The sequence below is a fragment of the Physeter macrocephalus genome, unplaced genomic scaffold (assembly GCF_002837175.3).
Source record: "Physeter macrocephalus isolate SW-GA unplaced genomic scaffold, ASM283717v5 random_11, whole genome shotgun sequence".
NCBI lineage: Eukaryota > Metazoa > Chordata > Mammalia > Artiodactyla > Physeteridae > Physeter > Physeter macrocephalus.
The window spans coordinates 201,311-228,057 of NW_021145298.1; the positions used below are offsets into that span (position 1 = coordinate 201,311).

Genomic DNA, 26,747 nt, shown 5'->3' on the forward strand with positions numbered 1-26,747 from the left:
TTGTGGTACGCGGGCCTCCCTCTGCTGCGGCCTCTCCCGTTGCGGAGCACAGGCTCCGGACGCGCAGGCTCAGCGGCCATGGCCCACGGGCCCAGCCGCTCCGCGGCATGTGGGATGCTCCCAGACCGGGGCGCGAACCCGGTTCCCCTGCATCGGCAGGCGGATGCGCAACCACTGCGCCACCAGGGAAGCCCTGGAAGTCAGTCTTGAAGATCGGTGGTACCTTTTTCTTCTGTCAAGCCCTGCACATTTTCATATCTTGAACCTCAGTCCTCCCCCTAACAGCTTCAGGTGGCAGGGGTGGGCCGAGAACACGATGTCCATTTTACAGGTGGAGAAATGGAGGCCAAGTAGTACATCGGAGTCCACAGCACAGCCAGATCAGTCCAGGCCCTGTCTGATGGACAGTGGTGGCGCATTCGTGGACCAAGAGGGGAGGGTTGTTCTTTAAAGAGGAGGGATGAACTGAGGAGGTGGCCTCAGAGATGGTGGGAAAGATCTCCTACCTCCAGGGATGAGCCAGAGTATGGAGAACAGCAGAGGCCTCGAGCACATTGCCTCTGGGACCTTTTTCTGCTCCCCTGAATATGAACTTCTTACTCTTCAACCTTTTATATAATCAGAGGCCCTGATGGTTAGGTGGGCTTCCCATGCTGTCACCCTGATTGAGTTTGTTTCTCTTTCTTTACACTTACTGGCTATGAGACCTTGGACCAGTGAACTAAGCTTTTCAAACCTCAATTTTCACCTCTATAAAATGGGGATAATCTTAGAATTGATGGCAGAGTTAAATGGTATGTGGCACATAAAGTAGTTAGTATGGTGCTTATTTATTTTGTGATAAATGTTCACTAACTGTTAGTTATCAGTATTTTTTTTTTTTTTTTTTTTTTTTTTTTGCGGTACGCGGGCCTCTCACCGTTGTGGCCTCTCCCGTTGCGGAGCACAGGCTCCGGACGCGCAGGCGCAGCGGCCACGGCTCACGGGCCCAGCCGCTCCGCGGCACGTGGGATCTTCCCGGACCGGGGCGCGAACCCGTGTCTCCTGCGTCGGCAGGCGGACTCTCAACCGCTGCACCACCAGGGAAGCCCTATCAGTATTCTTATTATTACCGTCAGTGCTGCAGCAGCAGCAGCGTCGTGGCTCCTCATCGCGGGGCAGCCCTTGCGGGACCTCTAGCGTCCTGGGAAGGGAAGAGTTAGGGTGCAGTTGCCAAACGCCAGTCTCCATTGTTGGGCGCCTTCACGTGCATCATCTCCTGTGAACTTCCTAACAAGCTGGTGGCCTCATTTCTGGCTGAGTGGTGCCCCCTGGAGTTGTGCAATTTCACAGTCCCCCTGTAGGATACAAGGGATGTATCATTACCTCTTTAGCAGGCGAGGAAACCGAGGCTCAGAGAGGTTAGACTGCTTCTGCTCTTGATGCAGCTGGTGGGCACCTGAGCTGGAATCTGTCGACATCAAAGCCGGGGAGAGACTCGACAATGACTAAATCCTGCCTCTTCCCGGCAGCCTGGCTGGATGTCTGTGAGGGCTGTGGCATGGCTTCCTGGTGGGGCTCTCAGGAGAAGAGAAGTTTCTGTCTGCAGGGCCCTTCCAGGTCACAGCCAAGGGAATAGTCAACAGACACTCATCAGACACCTGTATGCAGATCCCTGCCCGCTGCTTGTCACACAAGCCCTCTGAAATGCTTTGTTCCTTGTCACCTGTTGAAATATGACTGCCTAGGGGTATCTTAGTTAAAAACAAAGTGGGCCCTTCCAGGTCACAGCCAAGGGAATAGTCAACAGACACTCATCAGACACCTGTATGCAGATCCCTGCCCGCTGCTTGTCACACTGTGACAGCATTTGAAGCCCTCTGAAATGCTTTGTTCCTTGTCACCTGTTGAAATATGACTGCCTAGGGGTATCTTAGTTAAAAACAAAGTGCGCACACACACACACACACACACACGGTTGCAAGTGGAATTGGAGAAAGATGCCAGGCGTTGGGAGAGAGCAGGGGATTCTGAAAGGAGTGGGGATAAAGGAGTTCCCTCTATACGGATCCCAAAGAGATCCCAGGGCTGTGAGGAGCCTTGGCATGCTTTTCAGTCAGCGAGAAATGAGGGAGGAAGGATCCTGCCAGGAGAAAGGGAGGGAGGGCCAGAGTGCAGTTAGGGCTGAGCAAGGCTGCCCTCCCTTTTCTCTGAAAGCACCTCAAGGGAAAATTTAATTGGAGGGAGTATCAGGGCATGTTAGGGGACTGGAGTGGTGGTAAACATCAGCTTGTGATTTGTGGCTAGGCAGGGATTTGATTCTGGCCATCACCCCTGCAGTGGCCTGGTTTTACTTTTCCCCATCCTCCAGGCAGTACTCATGACCCTTACTCTGGGAGGCGGGTGGGGGGGGGGCGTCCCCTCCGTGCCAGATTTCGGGTGAAGGCCCGTGACAGGGAACTCCGGAGGTGCTTCAGTGGAAGGAGCAAGGTAATTGAGGTTGAGAGCAGGAGGCCAAAGGCTTAGGTCACAAAAAGTGCTTTGAGGCTGCTAGATGCCAGCAGAAAGCCCTCTCTCCATTATGATCCTCTCACCTGAGAATCCCCAAGTGGGGACCAGGGAGGAAGACAATTGTTGGTGACCAAGGGTTGAGGGGTGTCTAGTAAAATCATGGCGGAAATCCCCACTGGGGTTTTTCTGGCCTTTTCACTTAGTTTCTTACAAAAGCCAAGACCGCAGTGCTACAGGACGAAGCCGTGAACACCTGAAAGCTTGGGTGTTCCCTGGAACTCAGGGGTCAGCCTCTGCCTCCCTGGCTCAGGCCAGCTCTCTCTGGCTAATGATTCAGTGTCTGGACTGTCCGTCCCGCTTTGCCCGCCTGATAGAGAAAGGTCTTCCCCTGGGGAGGGAACCCCCTGGCTGGATCCAGCCCCAGCTTGATCCAGGCACCATCGTCCCATAACAAAGGGTTGTAAGCATTTGAGCCCCTTTTTCAGCCATGCTTAGCCTTCTTTGCCATGTGCTTCCAGCTGCTTCTCCAACAACACCCTGTCATCTTTTCTTCTCCCTTAGGTCTCAACTAAAAACTTGTCATCTCTAGATGGGGAAATGAAGTGACTCACCCGAGGCCACACAGCTCAGGCACGGACAGTCAGGGCTCTGGGTCCATTTCTCTCTGTGCTGCTGCAGGAAAGCTGGGTGCCCCTGGGTGCCCCTGGCCAGCAGACCCCTCCTCGAGCCAGCTGTCCACCTGCCTCATCTGGCGGGGGGCCTCTTCTCTCGTCCCAAACAGCTGAAGCCCATGCATTCAAGAGCCCCAGAGAATGCAGTGTCTCACCTTTCTGGGCCATATACTCATTGCAGGTGGGCCTTCTCCCAGGAGCTGTGGGGCTGGAGTATTACTGGAGTTCCTAAAGTCTCAGGCCAAAGGCTGGTCTCCTGGAGCTCATCAACTTGATGAAGTGAAATTATTCCATAATCATAATAACTATCTAGGCACTTACTGTGTGCCAGGTACTTCCTACGGGTTCTTGTTCACACTATCTTAGGAGAACAGTTAACCCCATTTTAAGGAGGGAGGTAAGGCCACAAAGTTGATACCAGGCCCATGCCACCAGTGAATGGCAGAACCCCAAAGCCGTGTCTAGCCACTAGCCACTGTAGGGCTTTACCTCAGGGTTGATCTCTGAGTTAGCACGGTGTGTCTGGAAGAAATTCTACTGCATCACAACAAGGGCTGACATTCCCACGGTAAGAGAGGTTTTTGTGCCATTGCACTCATTCCCACCGTACTTTGATTAGCCAGTCATGAAAGTTGCCTGGGCAAGAAAGGGATGAAAGGCAGTAGTAAGGTGAACCCCTAAATCAGTGCTCTTAGATTTCAGGAAGATTTGTATGTTGTTTTCATTGCAACAGACTTACCATCCAACTTGTATTTTATTTAAAATAATTCACCTTAAATAGGTTTGCACTCATCTCAGTAGGAGGACGATAATGCCCGTCAAAACTTGGCCATGAGTGTTGGGAGGTGAGGGGAGATGGACCATTTCTTTGATCTTCTCCCAGTGGAGGGTGATCGGGCCATGTCTTTAGTTGTACATTGTTGGTTTGTATGGGGGTGTCTTGGGGGTGCACAACCATCATTGTCATTTGCCTTTCTTTATCTTCCACTCCCCAGAGAAAGTCTGCTGAAGACTTAGCCAGAGTGGGGGGTCTCTCCTCCTTCCTTTTTTCTCTTTGTGTTTGGTCCGGGGTGGTAAGAATATTTTAAATGTTATTATATGTTTATTGCATGCATTTGACGTCTATGTAGGTCTCAGACATGGACACTGGGGGAGGAAGCAGTGGTAATAAAGATGATGTTAGGGACAAGTAGCTTTTACTGAGCAGTTGCTGGATGCCGGATGTGGTGGGAAAGACTTTACATACACTATTTAAATGAATCACCACTCAACCCTGTGAAGTAGATATTCTGTGCCTGGTTTTACAGGTGAAGAAACAGGCCCAGAGAAGATAATTAGTTTACCCAGAGGGGTAGCTAGAAATGGTAGAACCCAGGACTTGAATCTGTGTTTGATTCCAGAACAAGGGTTCTTCCCTACTAGGCAGCTGTATATTGAGTGTGTGTGTTTCTGCTGGCCATGGACTGTGTTTCTAAGCCTATCGGGTTACCTGCTGGTGCTAAAAGTGGCAACAGAGGAGTTTTCTAAGCCTCTCTGGGCTGTGAACTGAGTGGCAGGGATAAGGGACAAGGTGGACCTCTGTTTTCTCTGTGAGATATGAGAGCAGGAACAGTGAAAGCCAAGGGTGCCAGGGTACCCTAGAACCTCCTGGTAGTATGATGTTTATTAGGTAGGCTAAGAAATGGTCTCTCAGACTAGAGATGCCTCAGCCCTTCCTTTTGACCCATTCCAAGATCTGATCTCATCTACAGAATGGACTTCTAGCCAGATGTGAGGTGTCTGGCACTTACCAGGTCATTGGTGGGAAATTGACTTCCAGAGATCGGAAAGCCTGCTGCCCGAAATCCCCGGTCATTCAATGATCTCTGTCGCCCAGCCAGGGAGACTGTCCTGGTGGCTTTCTCAGTCCTACCTTTGATTGAGGCCCTGTGTCATTAGTTCATCCCCCCACCCCCATCCTGTAGTGAGGCCAGGCCCTGAGGACCTTTCTCCTCCTTCATTGTCACGGAGAACTACCCTTGAACCATACTCTGAGCCGATCAGTAGGGCTGGTTGTTTTCCAGGCAACCCACATCTGCCCACCTGCTTTCCCTTTTCCCTCTCCCCTGAGTCTGTGTATCTTATGGAGGTGCTGGTTTTGTATCAGTTTCTGTTTTGTTGATAAAGGTGAAAGAGAGAGAGAAAGAACGTGTTAGAGAGAGAGCAGGCCTTCCAGCTCCTCTTAGGGAGTACACATCTCCTTGAGTGAAAGAACACGCAGTGCTGGCCTTTGGAATTGGCAGCCAGTGTACTGTTCTCTGTCAGATAAGAGGTACTGTAAATAAAACTGTACACCATGGCCCGTTGTAAAATGCCCGGTGTCTGTACTCATTGTTCTGACAGCTTATGCTTTTTTTGGGTCTGCTGTTTTGGTACACTCTGTACTTCCTTATGTAAGCAGGCATGCATATCTCATCAGAACAGTCAAGATGTTTATTTTAAAATCTCAAGGAATTAAAAGAAAAAGGACACAGTACTCAACATCAGATGCTGGCAAACGTTAGGTGTTTTTTCAGTGGTTCCTTCCCCCCCCCCTTCTTGTTAGCACGGGGGTGGGAGAAGTTTTGGAGGGGAGGGATTTTGAAATTTTTTTCTTCTCTCATTGGCTTCTGCCTTATTTACTTCAGAGAGACTCCAGCCCACATCTGATTGTGTTCAGTATCTTCTCGTCCCCTTCCTAGATGCTCGGGACCCCCCACCCCACTTCTGGGCAGGAAGGCTAGTAGGGAGGAAGGTTCTGTACTCTGCCAAGGGGGAGAAGGCAGAGGTCGTGGCTGAGGAGGAGCTCAGCTGCGGGGAGCCTGCCTGACATGCTTCTACTGGATTTCAGCTCTGTTGCTGTTGGAATGCTGGGCATTTGATAGAAAGCTTTATGGGTTTGAAAGTGCTTTTCTGGCATGTCTCTCCTTTGATTCCTGCGAGTCAGGGTGATCCTTAGCCCAGAGTGAAGTGGCTCCCACACACGGAGGCCTTACCCCGTCTGCAGCCTCCATGTGGGCTGTGGCGACTGCCTCCTTTCTTTTCGCCCAGCCTTAACCTGTTGTGAACCCTCCTCCTTCCTCTGGCCCCCGTCTAACTTTCTGGAGGCATCAGGAAGTCAGGGGGAAAGGGGAGAATTCAGAATGGTCCGGCAGCTCCTGCCCCCCCTGCCCCCCGGTGCAGCATCCCTGGGAGACTGGCAGGGGCGAGAATGTCTGTCTGTCTGTCTTTCCCTTAACACTGACTCTCAGATGAACTCAATGCCTGGGCTGGGAGTGGGATCACTCAGCAGACCTCTGCCAGCCAGTGAAGGGTCCACTGGGACTGACCGGAGCCTCCTGAATGTCCTGGAGGAGGGCTTGCTTGTTTGCTGCGGGGCTGTGAATCCTGGGCGGCTGGGCGAGGAGGAGGAGAGGGCCGACGAAAGGGACATCCGGCTCCAGAGGAAGCAGACAGCTCCACTTTCTAAGCTTTCCTTTCCTTCTTCCCCAAACTGCCTGAGTTCCAGCCAGAGACCATTTCCTTGAGTTTTGAAAAAGGGACAGCAGAGAACCCAGGGTGTGCAGAAGGACTCTGTCACCCCCTAGGGGACAGCCTGTCAGTGCCCCCTTCCCAGGCCAGTTCTGTGCCGGGGAACCTACCCGAGGGTTTCTTTGTTTATCAGGCAATCAGTGAGCACCAACTGTGTGTCAGGCACAGAGTGGAGAATTGGGGATGGAGCAGAGGACAAGACAGATGCCAGCCCTGCTCTCACGGAGCTTACAGTCTGCTGGGGAGACAGAAGAGAGGAAGGGAGCCCAGAAGGCAGCGCAGGACCTGTGAACGGGGCTCCTGGGGCTTGTCAGGTTCGGATGTAAAAGCTGGGGGAGAGGGTGCCGTGGGAGGGAGGAAGAGCCGCCAATACTGACATGCTGGTCGTGTAACAGATCTTCCTGCTCCTTCAACAAGACAATCATTCACGTTTAAATTAGCAGGACAAGGGGTGTGTGTTTATGTGTGTGTGTGCGCGTGCGCGATTATAGTGAAATATGTCTTTACAAATGTGAGACTCACTTTACACAAGATAAATGGCCCCCAAATAGCTGTACACTGAATTTCAGTAAAAATCAATCATACTTTGCACAGAGGAGTTCTTGAAAGGAGTCCTGGCTCTGAGCCTGGCTGGGTTGATGGTCAACACCACTGACCGGTTCTGTGGCTCTGCCCCCATGCATGGCCCCAGCACTTTCCCCACCTTGTCACAACCCCTTTGGGACTGTCTCTCGCTATTCCCATTTTACAGATGGAGTGACAGCCTCACTGAGATGAGGCAACTCGCTGAGGGGCACAGCTGGTGATTCGCTCGGCTGGGATTTGAACTGGGATCTGTCTTACCCGAACCCTGAGCTCTTAACCACATTCTGCTGCTCCCCCCCGCCACCCCCCGGAAGTATAAAGAACGTTAGTAATCTCATAGCCACAGAGTGCCTGGCAATTAACAAGTTTTGTGTTTGTTAATATCCACTGTCTCCTTCACTGTCTCTCGCTATTCCCATTTTACAGATGGAGGGACAGCCTCACTGAGACTCTCGCTATTCCCATTTTACAGATGGAGTGACAGCCTCACTGAGATGAGGCAACTCGCTGAGGGGCACAGCTGGTGATTCGCTTGGCTGGGATTTGAACTGGGATCTGTCTTACCCGAACCCTGAGCTCTTAACCACATTCTGCTGCTCCCCCCCGCCACCCCCCGGAAGTATAAAGAACGTTAGTAATCTCATAGCCACAGAGTGCCTGGCAATTAACAAGTTTTGTGTTTGTTAATATCCACTGTCTCCTTCAATCCTGACAGCCTGCAGTGAGGTAGGGGGATCTGATCATTCCCATTTCACAGACGGGGACACAGGCGCGTTGAGGTGTGGTGAAGTGTGTGATATCCACGGCAGGGAGCGGCTGAGCCAGGCCCGGGACCCAGTTCTCCGCACGTTGGATCTTACCATTACCTCCTCTAGTTCACTCAGATCTGTAATTGCTGGGGAGGAGGCGTGGGTCTAGCCCACTTTATCATGGTATGGTTCTGCCTCTTTGCCATTTAATTTCTCTCCCTGCAATCCATACCCCATCTCTCCCTCTTCCCTCTTACGCTGTGCCAACCGGCCAGCCTCCTCACTCTTCCTTTGCCTGGAACGGGCTTTCTTAGAGAGTTGGGCTTACCTTCTTGTTCTCCCCTCAGATGTCAGCTCATCCCATATAAAATAACAGCACCCGCCCTCTCTGTCCCTCTTCACTTATTTCTCTCTTTATCACTTATTGCCACCTATTTTATATTTACCTGACTTTTATTTTTTAAATTAAACAATTTTTTTTGGCTGCACTGTGTGGCATGCGGGATCTTACCCGGACCAGGGATCGAACACTGTGCCCCCTGCAGTGGGAGTGCAGAGTCTTAACCACTGGACCGCCAGGGAAGCCCCTTACTTGACTTTTTAAAATGTGCCTTCCTCTCTAGAATATAAGCTCTTTGAGGGCAGGGATTTGTCTCTTTTGTCCATTTGCTGTAAGCCCCCCCTTGGCATCTACTTAACAGACATTCCGAAAACATCCTGTTTGTGTAGGAAGGAGATGGGGAGGAATGTCTGTCCCTGAGCCATGCCCTGGACTTCTCCCCACTCCAGGATGAGCCCCAGGAAATATTGGGGGTGGCGGTGGTAAATGCAGCTGATATGTCCATATGTGCCCATTGTGTTCAACTGGCATGGCCTCCTTCCTTCCCCCCTGACCCCCTTACACTGATGCTTTATAAATATATTAGTGGCTGAATGATGTCACCATAATGCATTTTGGGAATGGCGGTGTGGTTTATGCACACTTGAGTTGCTCTGAATGCAAACCTGACACCATACTGAAGGCAGCAGCGAACAACATATGCACAGTAAACAGGCAAAGACTGTCTTATTGATTAACAGATGAGGCCTCTATTATTGATCAAAGCTCGGTGAGGAAATTTATCACTTTTAATTTCAGGGCTGCCAAATATTTCTGCCTCTGAGCCAGCCATTACAGAGACAATTTTAAAGGCACATGCCTCCTTGCGAGAGGGGGGGTCTCTGCCTCTCTCTGCTTGGCTCTTGTGTCCTGGAACTGCCCGTCCTTGCTGTTGAGCTGGGGGTTTGGGGGGAGGCTGGGTGGGGGTGGGGAGTGCGGAGGCTTCATGAATGGGGGCTGGCGTGGGAGCCCGTGTCCATGGTATCCGCGTGGGAGGAGGGTTGTCACCCACAGTCACTGAAGACAGGGGACTTTCACACACTCAGCTCAGTTTTGTGACTTCAGCAAGGCAGGGCTGGAGCGGGGAGGACTTTGAGGGCATCCAGATGTGGTCAGGCCTGGGCCAAGCCGGCAGCCTTGCCGAGATCATGTGTGCTCATCTGCTTTATCTTCATCTGAGCTTGTGTGTTGGCGTACATCCAGCCATGGACTGCCTACCTGCACTCCTTCCTTTCTCCCTGCTTCTCAGTCATTAAAGCAGATGCTCCTGCAGCCACGTGGATGGATGTTTTCTAAGAAACCTCCTCCCCCCAGCCCTTTGAAGCTATGGCATGAGTAGGTTCCTCACGCAGAGGCAGGGCTCCAGCACCATGCCGATGGCGATGGCGATGGCGAGTCCACAGGGCATCCTCCCCTGTGCAGTTCCTGCTTCCCTCCTCAGGCCCCTCCTCCCCCTTTCTTCTTTAGGGAGCCATGAGAACCGGAGGGATATAGAAATTAAAAAATAAATATAGTTGAAATCCGATCCCTTACAGAGCCGCAGAAAATCATTGCTGGCTAATGATTTGGAACTGGGGAAAGTTTCTCACTATGACGGGGCTGCGACTTCATCCACCCCCAGTCTTTCCACCTCTGCCCTTTGAGGTACTTGCTGCATTTCCATTATAAACGGTTGGAAAGTGGCTTGGCTGTCTCTCGTGTGAACACAAGTTGTGACTGCTTTGCCGTAGAGTTCCCTGCCTCTTTCTTTGAAGCTCTAGAAGCCGCTGACAGGTCCTTAGCCCTAGGACGCCTGCAGCTTGTAGGGACACCTGGAGGGGATCATGGTATTCTCCCTGCCTTGAGGCGAAATTCAACTCCAGCCACCTAAGACAAATGACAATATTTATTTTTAAAGATCTTAAGGAAAAGTGATTTCATATCTTTACTGGGGCACTTTATCACTCATTTATTTAGTTAGTCAACTAATATTTATTGAGCATCTAATAGAGGGTATATCCTGCTCCTCGTTAGGAATGTAGACAAGATCAATGCCCTAAATGTTTATTAGTGTTTAATTTAAGGCTATAGTAGTACAACTTGTATTCTGAGTTCTCGCCCTTAATGTGCTAAATACTCCAAGGCCAAGATTTTAAAACTATTTAAAGAGTAGTGGAACCCTTTTTTCCAAATAGAATTTTACAAAACCTTGATGTATAAAAGCAGAAATTGGATTTTAATTTTTTTTGTTTGGGGAAAGGGAGTTCAGAGCCCAACTTCATATTCATGAGGCATCTTTGCAGATGGACCCCTAGGGAGGCTGAAGGGATTAAGAGCAAAGGCTCTGAAGTCAGGCTTCCTGGGTTTGAATCCACCTCTGTGGTTACCTACTGTGTGACATTGGGAAAGCTATTTAACCTCTCTGATCTTGAGTTGTCTCATCTGCTAAATGGGTATATTCATACTATGTCCTTTAAAAGGTAGTTAGGGTTAAATGAAACGATACATCCTAAATACTTAGCCTCATGCTGGTATACGCCACAGCCTCAGGAAATCTGAGATGGTTTGAAAACAGCACTAGACTGCTTTCTACTACAAATATGTAGAAGAAGTAGTTTTGTCTCTTACAAGACTCTGATATGAAACTAAAATACAGGTACACTTAAAGAAATGCTCAGACGTGTTGAAAGGAACGCGGTGCAGCTGCAGATTGGAAAGGGTAGAGCAGTGAGGGGCCGGCGTGCTTGGCGCATGCGTACTCCGGTCTTGGAAATGGACTAGGACCAGAGCGGACAGGAATGAGGCGGGGCGTTGCTCTGGCACAGAGACCCACTGAGGGTCGAGCGGCGACCACAGAGGGCCAGTGCGGACAACTCCCAGTGGAGCTGGACAGACAACTGGGTCAGGTTATGGAAGGCCTTGAAGTCAAGGAGAGGAATTTAGAATCAGTGCAAATTGTGAGCCACTGTATTTTTTTTTAACTTTTAATTTTATATTGGCGTATAGCTGATTAACAATGTTGTGATAGTTTCAGGTGCACAGCAAAGTGACTCAGCCATACATACACATGTATCCATTCTCCCGCAAACTCCCCTCCCATCCAGGCTGCCACATAACATTGAGCAGAGTTCCCTGTGCTATACAGTAGGTCCTTATTGGTTATCCTTTTTAAATATAGCAGTGGGTACATGTCAGTCCCAAACTCCCTAACTCTCCCTTCCTTCCCCCCTCCCCGCCGTAACCATAAGTTCATTCTCTACGTCTGTGAGTCGGTTTCTGTTTTGTAAATACATTTATTTGTATCATTTCTTTTCAGATTCTGCATATAAGCGATATCATACGATATTTCTCTTTCTCTGTCCGACTTACTTCACTCGATATGACAATCTCTAGGTCTATCTGTGTTGCTGCAAATGGCATTATTTCATTCTTTTTTATGGCTGAGTAATATTCCATTGTATATATCTACCACATCTTCTTTACCCATTCCTCTGTTGATGGACGTTTGGGTTGCTTCCATGTCTTGAACCATGGTATCTTTTTGAGCAAGGAAACGTGAGGAATCAAGTGGCCTTCGAGGACTGCCTCTCTTGGGTGGATCAGAGGGTGGCTGATGGTGTGGCAGCCCTCCTGAGTCATTGGGTCATTCTGGGCATGACCCAACAAGGGCCTCAGTAGGGGCAGTGGTTATCGACATGCAGTGGAAGAGATGCATCTAGAAGACATTTTGAGGGAAAACTGCCAAGGCTTGTGACACACGCCCCCTGGACGAGATAACAGAGCCTTGAAGACTGTTAGGAAGTGGTAGAGAGTCATCTTCACATCGTGACACTGTCGCTTTGAGGCTTATAAATATGGTTCCAGAAAAGTCGATCAAATTGAATTGCATTGAATTGATTTTGTTTATTTCACAGATATGTACAGTAATACATTCCCACTGGGTGTCAGGCAGATGCAGCTGTGTATGAGATGACATATTGCCTCCCTCGGGGAGCTGGAAACGGAGCCACAGGCATTTAGGAGACACCCTGGTGAGGCCGTGACCCAGAATGTACAGGGTGCTTTGGGAGCACAGAGAAGGACTACCTCACCCAGACACGGGGCAAGAGTTTGGGAGCTGAGGCATGAATGATGAAGCAGGGCTAGCCGTACTGTGGGGCTGGGGAGAGGCGCAGGCATGTCAGAGCCAGAGGAGGTACAGAAGGATGCTTGGAGACCTTGCAGTGAGGAAGCAAAGGGCTGGAGACCAGGGAACAAGGATGAGGAGAGAGAAGAAGCAGGAAAGAGAAGTGCAAGAAGGGCTTTGTGAGTCACCGTGTAGAGTTTGGACTTTATCCTGAAGGCACTGGGAAGTCATTCAGAGGTTTTAAATGGTCAGGTAGAGAAGGTGGCTGGGTAGACGGTTTAGTTTTAGAAGCACTGAGTTAGGGGTTTATCCAGGTAGTGATATGTCAGCAATTCCCATCTTCCCGTAAAGTATAATCTGGGCAACAGGGCACGTTACTCCTCATTGGATCATATACTCCTTTCCATCTCTCACTGGAGCCAGCCCCCCCAGAATCCCCCTTCTTCTTGAGCATCTCTCCTGGACCCCATCTCTGTTTGTCTTGGTTATGCTGGTTCTGTTCCCTCTTCTGTCTCGGAGAGCCCTCGGTGGGGGCATTCGGAGCTCAGTTGGGTGGGTGATCACATCTTGGAGGAGGGTCTGGGCTGGCTGCTGGGACCATGGATTATTCCTGACTTGGGATCTTCACAGGTGTTAAGCCCCCTCCCCCAGGGTCCACCTGCAAGATTTTGGCCCACGACCCCCTTTCCTAATGCAATATCACTCTTGATAATAAGGTAACTGCCTCCCCTTTCTTTCAGCGGGTGCCAAAGCCTTTGTCTGTGATCAGTGTGGCGCCCAGTTTTCGAAGGAGGATGCCCTGGAGACCCACAGGCAGACCCATACTGGTGAGTGACTGATCCTCAATTCCCAGGTCCTCCGCAGTGTGACAGCACATGGATGTGAGTATCTTGTTTCCCCAGGGGAGCTGTGAGTGGGGATGGCTAGTGCCGTGCTCAGCTACCCTTGCTTGTGGGGCTGGCTGGGCAGGAATTTATGTGTGTGACTTTGCCCCAGAAGAACAGCTGCCCTGGATTGGGCCAAGACCTCTGTCTCTAATAGGCCACTTAGATCCTATCTTCATGGAGACTCTAGTACATTCTTGTGGAGGCCTTAGGAAATCCATGATGTTATCTAAGCATCCGCTTCCCTTGGTGAAGGGTCAGGAAACCTCCTGCACCCCATCTGACTAACTCTGAAACCATCATGTAGTGGGCTGGTCCTCCCTCTGCAACAGTCTAGTCATTGTCTGAAAGAAAGCAGTCTGTCCACAGGGATGCGTTTGAACGTTATTATCGAACAATGATATTGCTGTGATTTCACGGCATTAGTGTCGTCTCATCGTGGTAACTGGCGCCATCATCATCATCATCATCATCATCGATGTAGCTCACACTTACTGAACGTTCACAATGTGCCAGGCACTGTTCTCGGTGCTTTACCTGATCTCATTTGTCCAGTCTTTCCGTAACTTTGTTAGGTAGGAGGCTACTCCCATGTCATAGATGAGGAAACCGAGGTTCAAAGGAAGGAAGTGACTTGCTGAAATGAACACTGGGGACAGGAGTGGTATGGCTTAGACTGCCTGGTTTAATCCTGACTCTGCTACTTACTATTTGTGGGACCATGGATCTGTTACTTAAGCTCTCTTAATTTGGGTTTCCTCGTCTGTTAGAAAAGTGGAGTAAATAATGGCACCTACCTCATAGCATAGATTTTGGGGGGAGATTAAATAAGATATTTAATTAAATAAGATTAAATAAGATACTTTATTTGAAGTGCTTTGGGGAATGCCTGGCTCATAATAAACATTCAATAAATAGTAGTAGATGCATTTAATTTAATAAATATTTGTTCAGTTCCTATAATGTGCTCTGCACTGTTGGGGTCTTCAGATAGCATTCTTCATAGAACTGAGATTCTACAAGGAAGAGAGGATATGCAAATAATTGTGCAATATAATGCCAGGTCATAATAAGCGCTAGTGAGAAAAAATACAGCAGGATAGAGAGAAAAGTGGTGTTTTAAATCATATGGTCAGGCTTCTCTGAGAAGGAGACATCTGAGTAGAGTCCTAAAGTTGGGAAGTGAGTCATTCAGAGGTTTCAGGGAAGAAGGTCTGAGCAAAGGGAACAAGCACTTGCAAAAGCCCTGAGGCTGTGTTGAACTTCACAAGTTCAAGGAAGAACATGAAGAGCAGTGTGTGGTCGAGGGGTGGGGAGTGAGGTGCAGAGAGTGGTGGGAGGTGAGATTGGAAATCAGGTGGGTCTCTCAACCCTGGCAAGGAATTTGGATTTCATTCTGCATGTGCCAAGAGTCCTCGGGAGGGGGATAAAAATAATTGCAAATCATACATCTGATAAGAAACTTTTGGGTTGAAAATGTAAAGAACCCTTAGGACTCAATAATAAAAATACAGACAACCAAAATTAAAAAATGTGCTAAGGATCTGAATAGATATTTCTCCAAAAATAGACATATGGTCACTGAGCACATGAAAAGATGTTTGACATCATTAGCCATCAGGGAAATACAAATCAAAATCACAGCGAGGTACTACTTGACACCCATCAAGATGTAGCTCTAATAAAATACAGGCAGTAGGAAGTGATGTTGAGAATGTGGGACAGTCAGAACCCTCACACACGGCTGGTGGGAGTGTAAAATGCTGCCGCCACTTTGGAAAACAGTCGGGCAGTTCCTCAGAGAGTTAAACAGTTACCGTGTGACCCAGCAGTTCCACTCCTACGTGTGTGAAAACATGTATCTACACAAAAACTTTCACATAAGTGTTCATAACAGCATATTATTTATAATGGTCAAAAAGGTAGAGATAACTCAACATCCGCCTACTGATGAATGGATAAACAAAATGTAATTTATCCGTACAATGGAGTATTATTCATCTATAAAAAGGAATGAAGTATTGACACATTCTGTAACATGGATGAATCTTTAAAACATCATGCTCAGTGGAAGAAGCCAGTCACAAAAGGCCACATATTGTGTGATTCTGCTTATATGAAACATCCAGAATAGACAAACTATAGAAATAGAAAGTAAATTAGTAAATGCCAGGGGCTGGGAGATTTTGGGGGAAATAGGGAGTGACTGCAAGGTATGGGGTTTCTTTTTGGGGTGATGAAAATGTTCTAAAATTGATTGTGGTGATGGTTATGCATCTCTGAATATATTAAAAACTATTGACTTTATACTTTAAAAGCATGAACTGTGTATTATATGGTATATGAATTATGTCTCAGTAAAGCTGCGTATACCTGCACACACAAACATTTATAGAAAAGGGGGAATATAGTCCATTGGAGGGTGTTGAAAGGGAGGATGGCATGACTTGATTTATGGGTTTAAAATATCACCCTGGTTCCTGTGTTGAGAACTGACCATAGGAATGTTTCAGTTACCAATTGCTGTAGAAGAAACCACTCGGACAGTAGATTACAGCCACGATGTGTTATTATCTCAGACAGTTCTGTAGTTGACTGTGCTCAGCTGGGCAGTTTTCACTTGGGGTCTCTCACTTGGTTGCAGTCGGATGGTGTCTGGGACTGGAGGCGTCTGCAGGCTCGATAGGGCTGGGTGTCCACGATGGCTTCCTCATTCATATATCTGCCTCCCAGTCCACCCCATGGCCTCTCTCTACAACAGAGCAGCCTGGACTTCTCACCTGTCTGCTCAGGGCTGCAAGAGTCAGGAAGCAGAAACTACCAGCCCTCTTAAAAGCTAGGCTGGAAGCACATAGCATCACTTCCGCCATATTTCATTGCCCTTAGCGGGCACAGGACAGCCCCAGATTCAAAGGATGGAAGAGTAGACTCCCCTTCTCAGGGGGGAATGGCAGACACGTAGGGGAAGAGGACCTGGGGCAGCCATCTGTGGAGACAAGCCACTAAGCGACCACAGGGACCAGAGGCGAAGAAGGAAGGTCGGTCAACTGCTGCTGCTGTTACAATTATCGTCAATATCTTCTTGTCCTTCTGCCTCACAAAATCAGCCTCTCTGAGTGGAAGACTTACGTCCTAGCCCTGGTATCAAGGGCTTTGGGCTGGTGCTGCCCTGGCCTGTGGCACTAGGAGGAGAACTTTCTAGGTGAGCTGTCATTCCAGCCAGTGACCCCCTGGCTTTGTTAGAGAAGGGAACTTTGCAAGATTTTGCCCAGAGTTCCAGAGCTGGTTATCTTCAAAGCCAGGGGAGGACGTAGGTCTCCCAGGCTCCCAGCCAGTTTCTTATTGCTGGACCACATATGTAACCAAGAATCCTAGTCTGAGAATTCCAGCTGAGGGGCTGAGGAGACTGAGATCTGAGCCAGCTTCGCCAAGCAGCTTAATTCCGTCCATCCAGATTCAATTTGCAGGAGCAGGGAGCAAGCTGCCCTCACAGCCAGGGCCAGGACAAGAGGCTGAGTCCCCGCTTGGTGAGCAGCTAAGGATATTGTTCACAAGCAGACCCCACACACTTATTGAGCACCTTCTGTGTGCCTGGCACCCACTGGGGATATGGCAGTGAGTAACACAGATGTGCTCCCTGTATTTCTTTATCAAACAGCTTTATTGAGATATAATTTACATCCTGTTCACCTGTTTAAAGTACCCAACTCAATGGGTTTTGATATATTAGTGCATTTTTAAAGCGGTTGTAAAAGATATATACATAAAATCTGCCATTTTAACTATTTTAAAGTGTATAGTTCCGAGGAATTCATGATATTCCAACCTGTTTTTAGAGTTTGGTATTGATTCAGCTTTGAAAGTCAGGAGGCATCTTAGGACCAATGCCCTTCCAGGATTTATCAAGTCAGTGAGGACTTGAAAGTGATCAACACTTTCCAAAAAAGGATACTAGTTTCAGGTATGATTGGAAAGAACCTGGAGTTTGAGTCAGAAGCTGAGGAGGGGGCATCTGACTCCACCGTCTAGCAGGTAAACAACCTTGTTCCTCATCCTTTCTGACCTTCAGGTCTCCTCACCTGCAAAGGAGTATAGTCCCCATCCTTCCTGTAGCAGAGGTGGGTCCCAGCCCATTCAGATTTACTTTTGCTTTATCTCCAAGTTGAATCCAAATTGTGGAGGAGAGACCAAGGTGGATGCTTTGAGAAAGGCTCCCTCCCCACCTGGCTGTGAGCGCAAGGCAAGCTCCCTCTGAGTGAGGGACTTCGGCCACTCCTGGGTGTGGGGCAGGGTGCCCTTGGCTGGGGAGAGAGGCAGTAGCAGCCTTATCCTCAGCATTGCGTTGGCAACAAGGCAGCTCTTCTGACGCCCGTTTATCATCTGTAGTGCTGTTTCCTGCAAAACCCAGATAGATCCTTAGACTCTTTTAACAATCAGTGAAAGCACACAACTTGAAATCTAGTTGCCATCTCTGTTCGAAGACAGGGGGCCTCTGAGGAAGAGAGAGGCCTGGTTATGAGGAATGGTGAAAGTGATGCTAATGTTATTGGACTGGGAAAAGCCGGTGGGGTACCAGGTATCGTTGGAGAGCCAACAGGAGGGCAGGGAGAGAACTCTGTAAAAGAGAAGCAATCGAGACCCTGAGGGAGTAAAGTCATGGTAATGCCACCTTTATATTTCTTTTTTTTTTTTGGCCACGCCACGTGGCATGTTGGGATCTTAGTTCCCCGACCAGGGATCAAACCCGTGCCTCCTGCATTGGAAGCGTGGAGTCTTAACCGCTGAACCGTCAGGGAAGTCCCCACCTTATATTTCTGATACCTTTGTTTATCAAACACTTTCCTCTGTTGCACCCATTTAACAGATGAGGACATGGAGGCCTAGAAGCCCCCCACTAGGAAGTGAAGAGCTGGAAATTGATCCAACTCTAACTTCAGTGCCCTTTCCACCAGTCCCCAGCTGCCTGCACATTGACTTACTGTTGTCTCTGGGTGTGTGGCTGAACGATTTAGGGAGAGATCGTGTAGGTCATGGCCCTGTCCTGGGCAGGGCTCTTTTGGATCTCTGTGACCCATTTAAGAATCCTCAACACCCTGATGCCCATGTCCCCCTTGGGAGATAGGATACAATTTCCCTGAAACAGATCAGGTCTGGGAGTTCCATGCCCAACGCCGCCCGCCATGTCGGAATTCACAGAGCTGGTGTGTGGCGTGGCATCAGATGAGTGATCAGGGTGCCTCACAGGTATTCTTGACACTGAAAAATGAATTTAGTAGAAAGTATTTCCAATTCTGTTTTCGTCAGACAAACGTCATCTTCACATCTCATCCTTTCGACCCCACTTACCCTGGATTTCTGTCTTGGTGTGTGTGACCCCTCCTTGTGCCCTCCCTCCAGGATCTTTTTTTTTTTTCATATATAAATTTATTTATTTTATTTATTTATTTTTGGCTGCATTGGGTCTTTGTTGCTGAGCGCGGGCTTTTCTCTAGTTGCGGCGAGCGGGGCTACTCTTCGTTGTGGTACACGGGCTTCTCATCGCGGTGGCTTCTCTTGTTGCGGAGCACGGGCTCTAGGCGCACAGGCTTCAGTAGTTGTGGCGTGTGGGCTCAGTAGTTGTGGCTCTCGGGCTCTAGAGCGCAGGCTCAGTAGTTGTGGCACAAGTGCTTAGTTGCTCCACGGCATGTGGGATCTTCCCGGACCAGGGCTAGAACCCGTGTCCCCTGCGCTGGCAGGCGGATTCTTAACCACTGCGCCACCAGGGAAGCCCTCCCTCCAGGATCTTGGTGGGCTCCGGCTGGTGCTCAGGGAGGACACACTTATGGTTGGGTTGGGCTCAGGCTTCGTTGTCACACTTCAGTTTTCTGTTTTGCTACAGCGAAGACTTTGAGGAGATAAACAGAGTCACTTTACACCTTTTATATTATGACAAATACATATTGCAAAACACTGCTGCTTCCAAAATGTTTGGGTTGCAGAGAAGTGAGGAATTAACAGCTCTGCAGCTCCCCAAGATGCTTGTACTTCATTTACACATCAGAATTTTTTTACACTGTTCAGTAAAATAAAAAGCGAGAAAACACACATCCACGCACGTGTACACACGCACATCCACTGCACCACTTGGGTTCTATATCAGGAATGCCTTAAATTAGTAAGTAGTTCTTTAAAATCCAGATAAACTGATAAATAACCATTAATGGCTTAATTTATACTCCGGGTTTGAAATCTGACACATGGACACTATCTTGGCTCAGGAAACGCAAGTGGTTTTGTGCCAGAGGTTTTAATGACCAATCAGTAATATAAATTGCTGCATCACTGAACAGAAATAGCTTCTCTGTGTCATTTGATCTGGAAACTTCTCCGGCCAGGCAGCAGTTAATAAATTTAAAAATAATTACCCTCTTCATTCAAAGTCAAACGAATTAAGAGTGGGTTTTACAAATCATAATGTTGTCCAAGCCACTGTACGTCCCCGTTTGGGATTTGAACAGGCCTGGGGGGGGGCAACGGCCAGGATCAGGTGGCATTAATTAGAAGGCAGGGGAGATACCACAGCTGCTGAGCTGCAGGTGAGGGGGTTGGGACAGTGTGCAGTGTGCCCTGTCGGGGAGGGAGTGAGGAGAGCTCAGTGGGGCAGCCTTGGGGTTAGGCTGTCGGAACCTATAGCTCTTTTAATCCATAGGTAAGGAACTCAGAGCACCTGCCTCTGTGTGATCTGAGCATGGGGGAGATGAGGCCAATGCTAGTGTTTGGGGGCCAGGCCTGAGAGACTATGAGAACCCCAAAAGCAGGAAAGGCAGATGTGCGGTTGGCTACCTGGGGAGGATGGACCTGCCTAAAGGCAGGGGGGTGGGGAGGGGGACCTCTCGAGGGCTTTATTCACTAGGCAAGTTGGGGCCCTGATAGCGTGGGTCAGGTTTGTCTTGCAGGCTTCAGGGAGCAGGGACCATTGGAGCCTGATGTCTGAGTGTGACGTTCAGGGTATTCGGAGCATAGTGACACCCAGAACTTGGGATCTGGTGTCAGACTGTCTAGGTTCGAATCCTAGTCCCATCACTTCCACATTTTATGAGCTTGGGCAGGTTGCTTAACTTCCCTAAGCCTCCACTTCCCGCTTGGTGACATGATGGCAATGATGCTATCGTACAAGGGATATTGTGAGGATTTAATTTGATGATCCATGGAAAGCACTGAGCATAGGCCTTACATGGAGTAAACTCTCAGTAAATGGTGGTGGTGGTTACTAACACTGAACCATCATGGTCTTCACCAGAGGTCTTGGAGGGTACCCATTCCCCTGACTAGGTAGGTGAGAGGGGAAGGGCCAGGTTGATGGTAATGGTGGTGGGGGAATGGGAATGGTGCACAGCTGCTTTTCCAAGGTGATGGGATCTTTGAGGATCCCTGACTTGTCCTCTGGCCAAGAGGACGTTTCCAGCATGCCCAGAGAGCTAACAACCCCTGGAGCCCTCTAAGGGCAGTGGGGAGAGGTGAAGGCAGAATGAAGTTCTGCCTGTTGAACAATCTCACAGAGCAGATTTGGTAGATCTTATTTCAGGCCCTAGCTAGCATGCTCAAAGCTGCCCAGGGCGACCACCCTCTACCAATATCTAAGCAAATGATGTATACAGCTAGGCCAGACAAGCTACAGAGCTGGGATAAGCACGAAGCAGGTGTTCCCCCTTCCAGGAGCAGCAGGGACGTGCCCTGCCACATCTTAGAGTATGCCTCTTTGGTTGGTGCCCTTAAAGGCTGAGGAATCTTGAGTCCCCTGCTGGTGTCCTGGTCCATGTCTGTTACCATTAGGAACCTGGGTATTCTGGAAATATAAATAAGACCTCCTGTGTGATGCCTCCTTATCCCCTCTTAGTGCCCTGGTAAGGAAAAGAGACTAAAGTCATTCCTAGGTTTAGGAGTTCTGGGGCTAGGAAACTTCAGGGAAGCCTTAGAGGCCAGGACACTAGGTTGAACTAGATCACCAGTCTTGCCCCAAAGCAATTCCGCTGTCTCCTCCAGCCCCCACCCCTGCCCCACCAAGTCAGCCAGGATAGTGACTTGGGTTTGCTACAGATCAGAGTACCCTATGCAGCTGGTTTGCCCCATCATTCCTTCATTCATTTATTCCCTAAGTTTTAAAGTACCTACTATGTGCAATGGGCTTTGTGGACCCAGTGCCTAATGGTGAAGAAAACTTGGTGCCTGCCTTCCTAAAGGCTACAGTGTTGTGGAAGAAATGAATAAGTAGGGCAAATTTGCCTTGGGTACAGATAATATAATAGCTGTACTCAATTGGATACTTTGGAGATATAATTTTATTAAGTCCTCATTACAGTTAAAACATAGACATTTTTCTTCCCTATTCTTTGCTAGAGAAAACGGAGACAGGTTAAGGACGGGGCCTGTCCAGGGTGGGTAGAATGTGTGCCTCGGGGTCCTGCACCCCAGAGCCCATGTTTTACTGCTGCCTTCCCTCCCCATGTGGGTCTGGGCATTGTACCTAACGTGCAGCCCAGGGGCTCAACTCTGCCCGTTCAACAGCCAGGAAACTAGGGCTCAGAAGCCCATATTTGAAAAAGGGGGTCAGTTAAGAACAAACAAGCCAAACTAGAATTAGGACCCACGAGTTCTTATTTCCAGTCCAAAGTTCTCTCCACTCTGACTGCAAAATAAGGACTTTCTTTCACTGGCCTAGAAAAATTGCTTCATTTCCACCTTCCTGCGTCACAGAGGAAGCCACTCAAGCAGATGCAAATGCTGGTTCCTGCGGTGCAGGAACAGCTAACATGCCTGGTGGCCAAGGGCAGCCGTGCTGCGGGACGGGCCCTCCCCTGATAGCAGGGAGCAGGTGCTGGAGGGCACCCTGCCCCAGGGCCCCCTCCTTTTCAGTGTGAAGGAGGCTAGGAGGCACACTGTTGTGGCTTTGGAAGGAGAAGGCAATGAGAAAACACTCACACACACACATGCACACACACACACTGCAGCTCAGTAAATTTACCCCTTTGAACGCACAGAGCTATACCCCCGCCTTGGTGGTGTCGGCTGGCTACCTGCTTGCACTGGCCCCTCTCCCCCTCCTGGTACATTAATGATGCTTGGAAGAAGCTTTGGGGACAGTCTCCGGCCCTGAACTTCAGAGGAGAAAATGAAGTCCTTGTTAGCAGGACCTCGGTGGTAGATGGGCAGGCAGTTCAGAGACTTGAAAGGGTTAGCCACAGCATTCCTTCCCTCGGGGTGGTGCCGGCCTTGTCCCCCTCCTGTCCCGGGCCTGGCACGAGGGGCGGCCCTGGGCACGGAGGAGCCGCGTCAGGGTGGCTGGCCCCTGTCCTCCAGCAGTAGGAAAACCAGCAACTGCTCTGGCTCCTCCTCCCAAGGGCAGCCTCTGGGTGCCCAGCCGCAGAGGACGGGGGAGGGGAAGGGAGAAGGGCCAGCGGACCAGAGAGAACTTCATCTACCCGAAACTTGACGTGGAAAAAGGTAGAGCCAGCCTCACAGCCCTGCCCACGCTGGAGGGCACGCGCGGGACAGGGCAGGGGGTCGTCGGATGGACGCGTGGACTCCACTTAGGTTGGCATGACCTCCCCATTGAAAACATAATCGCTTTCGACTTTTATAAATATCAGGGGTGATTTGTATAGCATTTCACGTGGCATGCCAAGGAATTGAACCCGAGAAAGCCCAAGCTCGGAACGGCCGCCGAACGTCATGGGCACTTTGGGAGGGAGAGTCATGTGCTGCTGTTTGTACAGTCAATTCACCAGCATAGACTTACTCTTGACCTCATTTCATGCTGTTACTATAATGGCATGTTTGATGCCTAATATAGAGTTTTATTTTCCAAGCCCAGGGCTCTCGGCTCTGTTGGAGCTGCTTGCTGTGGCGTAGGGAAGGACAACCCAGCTGTCACCTGCTGGCCCAGACAAGCCATCCTGCACCGTTCACCCTAGTGGCACCCAGGGTCCCTCTGGGCCCCTTCTGGATGGACCCCCCAGTGCTTCTTTTTAATTAATAAATTTTGTTGGTTTTTTTTTTTTTGAGTGATTTTAGATTTACAGCAAAACTGAGTGGAAAGTAGAGAGAGTCCCACGTACCCTCTGCTCCCCACCGCACCACAACTCCCCCACTGTGAACATCCGCCATCAGAGTGGTGTATTTGTTACAACTGATGAAACTACATTGACACGTCAGTATCTCGCAGAGTTTATGTTAACGGGTCATTCTTGTTGTTGTAAATTCTCTGGGCTTTGATAAATGTATAATGATGTGCATCCACCATTGTATCATACAGAAGAGTTTCACTGCGCTACAGATGCGCCGTGCTCTGCCCATCCATCACCCCAGTGCTTTTTATGTGAAGCATTGCTGCTTTGAGAGGTTTGGCTCTCTTGGGATTGGAGAGGAAATTTGCCCCGAGGTTGATTTGGGGTTAGAAAAGGTTGAAGCTCATTCACTCAGTAGACGTCTTGAACATCTGCTTTGTGCTGGACATTGATGCTGGGTCCTGGAATAGGGATACAGCAGCGAGCAGGACTGGTCCCCGCCTTCACCAACCTCCCATCGTGGTGGGAATGATGAACGTTATTGTGTGACAGCCGCGTGGTATTTGGAAAAGCAATAATGAATTAGGAGAAAGGAGAACTGAGTTCTTATCCTGGCTCTGTCACAGGCTTGCTTTATGACATGGGACAAATTGCCTTGTTTCTCCGCCTCTCTCAAATGTGGGGAGTGGGAATTAGGTAAGAAAAATTGCTCTTTGAGGGGTTCCACGGTTCCAAGCACAGCCTGAGATTCCAATCTTGTATGGATGGTCTACATTTTTCTCAACTTTAGCACCTTTGTAAACTATGATTAATATGATCTTTGGACGTTTACAGTTTCTGTCTCTTCACCAGTTAGCAAGCATTTCTTTCATTTTATTTAGATGCTTATTCAAGAAAAAATTAAATGCATACTGTGTGTGAAGAAGAGATGAAAGGTGAAGATCTTTTGCCTTTTAAAAACTATTCCAGAAGTTTGAGGGGAATGATAGCGTTTTGGTCTTTTTAAAAATCATGATGACATTTTTAATTGAAAATTTCAAATATACAGAAAAATTACAGATTACTAAAAGAAATTCCCATATATATCCTTCATTTAGATTTGCCAATTAACATTTTTCCATATCTGTTTTATTTTTCTCTTTTTCACACACACACACACACACACACACACACACACACACCCTAAAGAGAAAAATAAAGCAATAGTATCTCTGTCGTCTTTCTGTCTATTTATCTATCATCTATCTATCATGTACATCTAATTTTATGAAGAATGGTGATAAATTATTCAAAATTTTCAGACCAAATGTGATAGTGTTTTGATCTTTGAGGAGTATCGTTCAGAGCCTGGACTGTGCCGGCACTGGTGCTTTTATATATTATCTGATAGAGCCAGCATCCCCCCTAAGAGGCAGTTCACTGCCTGCATCACTGCTGAGGAATCGCTGGCTCAGAGAGGTTTAAGTAACATGACTCGTTCAGTGGAAGGACTGGGATTCAAGTTCAGGGCCCCCGGTGGTGAGTCTGATGGGGCTTTGGGGTCACCTGTCATCCTCCTGTTCAGAGTTACCCCTTCCCTTTCACGTGGCCCTCATGCCAGATGCCCCATGATCAGCTTCAGCCCCCAACCCTGGGTTCCCACTCACCTCTCCTCCCTCCCATCCCCACCCCGCCGTCTGTGTCTGCTTTTTTTTTTTTTTTTTTTTTGCGGTACGCGGGCCTCTCACTGTCGTGGCCTCTCCCGAACCCGCGTCCCCTGCATCGGCAGGCGGACTCTCAACCACTGCGCCACCAGGGAAGCCCTGTGTCTGCTTTGTCTTTTCAACTCCTACCCCTTCCTCTCTGGCTGTGCTCCCTTCTCCCTCATGACACCATGGCTGCCCAGTGACAGAAAGGAGTTAATAAAAACCAATGTGTAACTGAAACTTGAAAAGCCATAAATCGCCTTGTTTTTTCTGGGATGTTGGTAGCATTTTGATTTAATAGTTGGACAAACACAAGGGCCTATTTTATTCAGAGTTTACAGGCCTCAAGGCTGTTATTCCTCCAAATTTAATAGCATTGAAATTGCGGGGTTTGCTATAATTTGCCTATCGCTTTCTGCTCTACCATTGATGTTTATTGTCAGCGGGATGGAATCTCAATCCGACTCACTTAGATAACATGTCTGTTAAACATTTAGATAATTGGACCATCATTAACTTGTCACATTATTTTAGAGATTCAAAACAGAAGCAGGGTAAGTAGAGGTACTAAGGGGGGTGGGAGGGAAGGAGGAGGAGGAAGAGAAATTCTCTCCTGAGTTAAACAACCAGGAGATGAGAGAGTTGATTTCACACTCTTGACATTTCATTGGAGGTGTCTGAGTAAGGAGGGGTGTGCTGTAGAGCTGGGCCGGCAACCCAGGGCACGCCACCCCTGTGACAGCGCCACAGATGCTCAGAGACCCTCGGTGTTTCATGCCCAGCTTTGGCCTTCATGCACCAAAGATCAATTTTTTTAGCTTCCCTTAGAGATGCTGATTGCAACATTTTATGTAATTACAAAGCATTGAGAACAACCTACGTGTCCAAAGGTAAAGACTCTGTTAATTATGGTACCTGCATGGAAAGATGTCCACGATGTTTTGTGTGATAAAAGGTGGTTAGGGAAAAAGGCTGTATAGTGTGATCTTCTTTAATATAAAATACAGAAGCCATCCTGTAAGATTCTGTAAGGCTCTATACCTATTAACAGTGATTGTCTTTAGAGAATGGGATTACAGAGCAAAGCAGGTTTTACTTTCTGCTTTATCTATTTCTGAAAAATAATAATTAGTATTTATTTTCTTTATTGTTATATAATAATAATTTTATTATTTATTGGCATGTATTACTTATATAATTTTAAAAATTAAGGTCACATTATAAATAATAAAAATATTACCTTTGAGCCTCATTCTTTCCATGGAGGAGGATTTCTAAAAATAAAAGGCTACAGGTGCAAGTAAATGGGTTTTGAGTTAGATATAGGGCATTAATATCTCAGCTACACTGGTAGGTGCCTCAGTTTCCCACTGTTAAGACAGGTAACTGCCAGATGGAGAACTCGGTACCCTGGGAACCTTGTGCCGGCGCTCACGGGTCACAGCCACCGTCTCTGTTTACAAGGGCCTGGCACAGGAAGTGGGTAGCAGGAGAGATTTTCATCACACCTAAGTGAGGACTGAGGTCACACCTGGAGGGGCAACCTTGGCCAGGGATCAGTAGGAATGAACTCCCATTCCTCAGAGGGGAGATTCTGGGAGCAGCTA

The 26,747-nt window shown here is 48.6% G+C and overlaps 1 protein-coding gene across 10 annotated transcripts in view; it reads left to right on the top strand.

Moving 5' to 3' along the window:
* The window catches only part of ZBTB16 (zinc finger and BTB domain containing 16), a 168,409-nt gene that overhangs the window by 127,255 nt on the left and 14,407 nt on the right, over positions 1-26,747 (top strand). For 4 of the 10 annotated variants that reach the window (XR_008616475.1, XR_008616476.1, XM_028483210.2 and 1 more), the window contains one exon: positions 13,269-13,355. Coding sequence is in view for 6 of the 10 variants with exons in the window: in XM_028483210.2 (XP_028339011.1) it covers positions 13,269-13,355 (87 nt within the window). In the remaining 4 variants the exon portion in view is untranslated. Of the gene's footprint in view, positions 1-13,268; positions 13,356-23,257; positions 25,152-26,747 lie in introns of those variants that run through there. The other 6 variants (XM_028483211.2, XM_028483208.2, XR_008616473.1 and 3 more) reach the window with 5 other exon arrangements.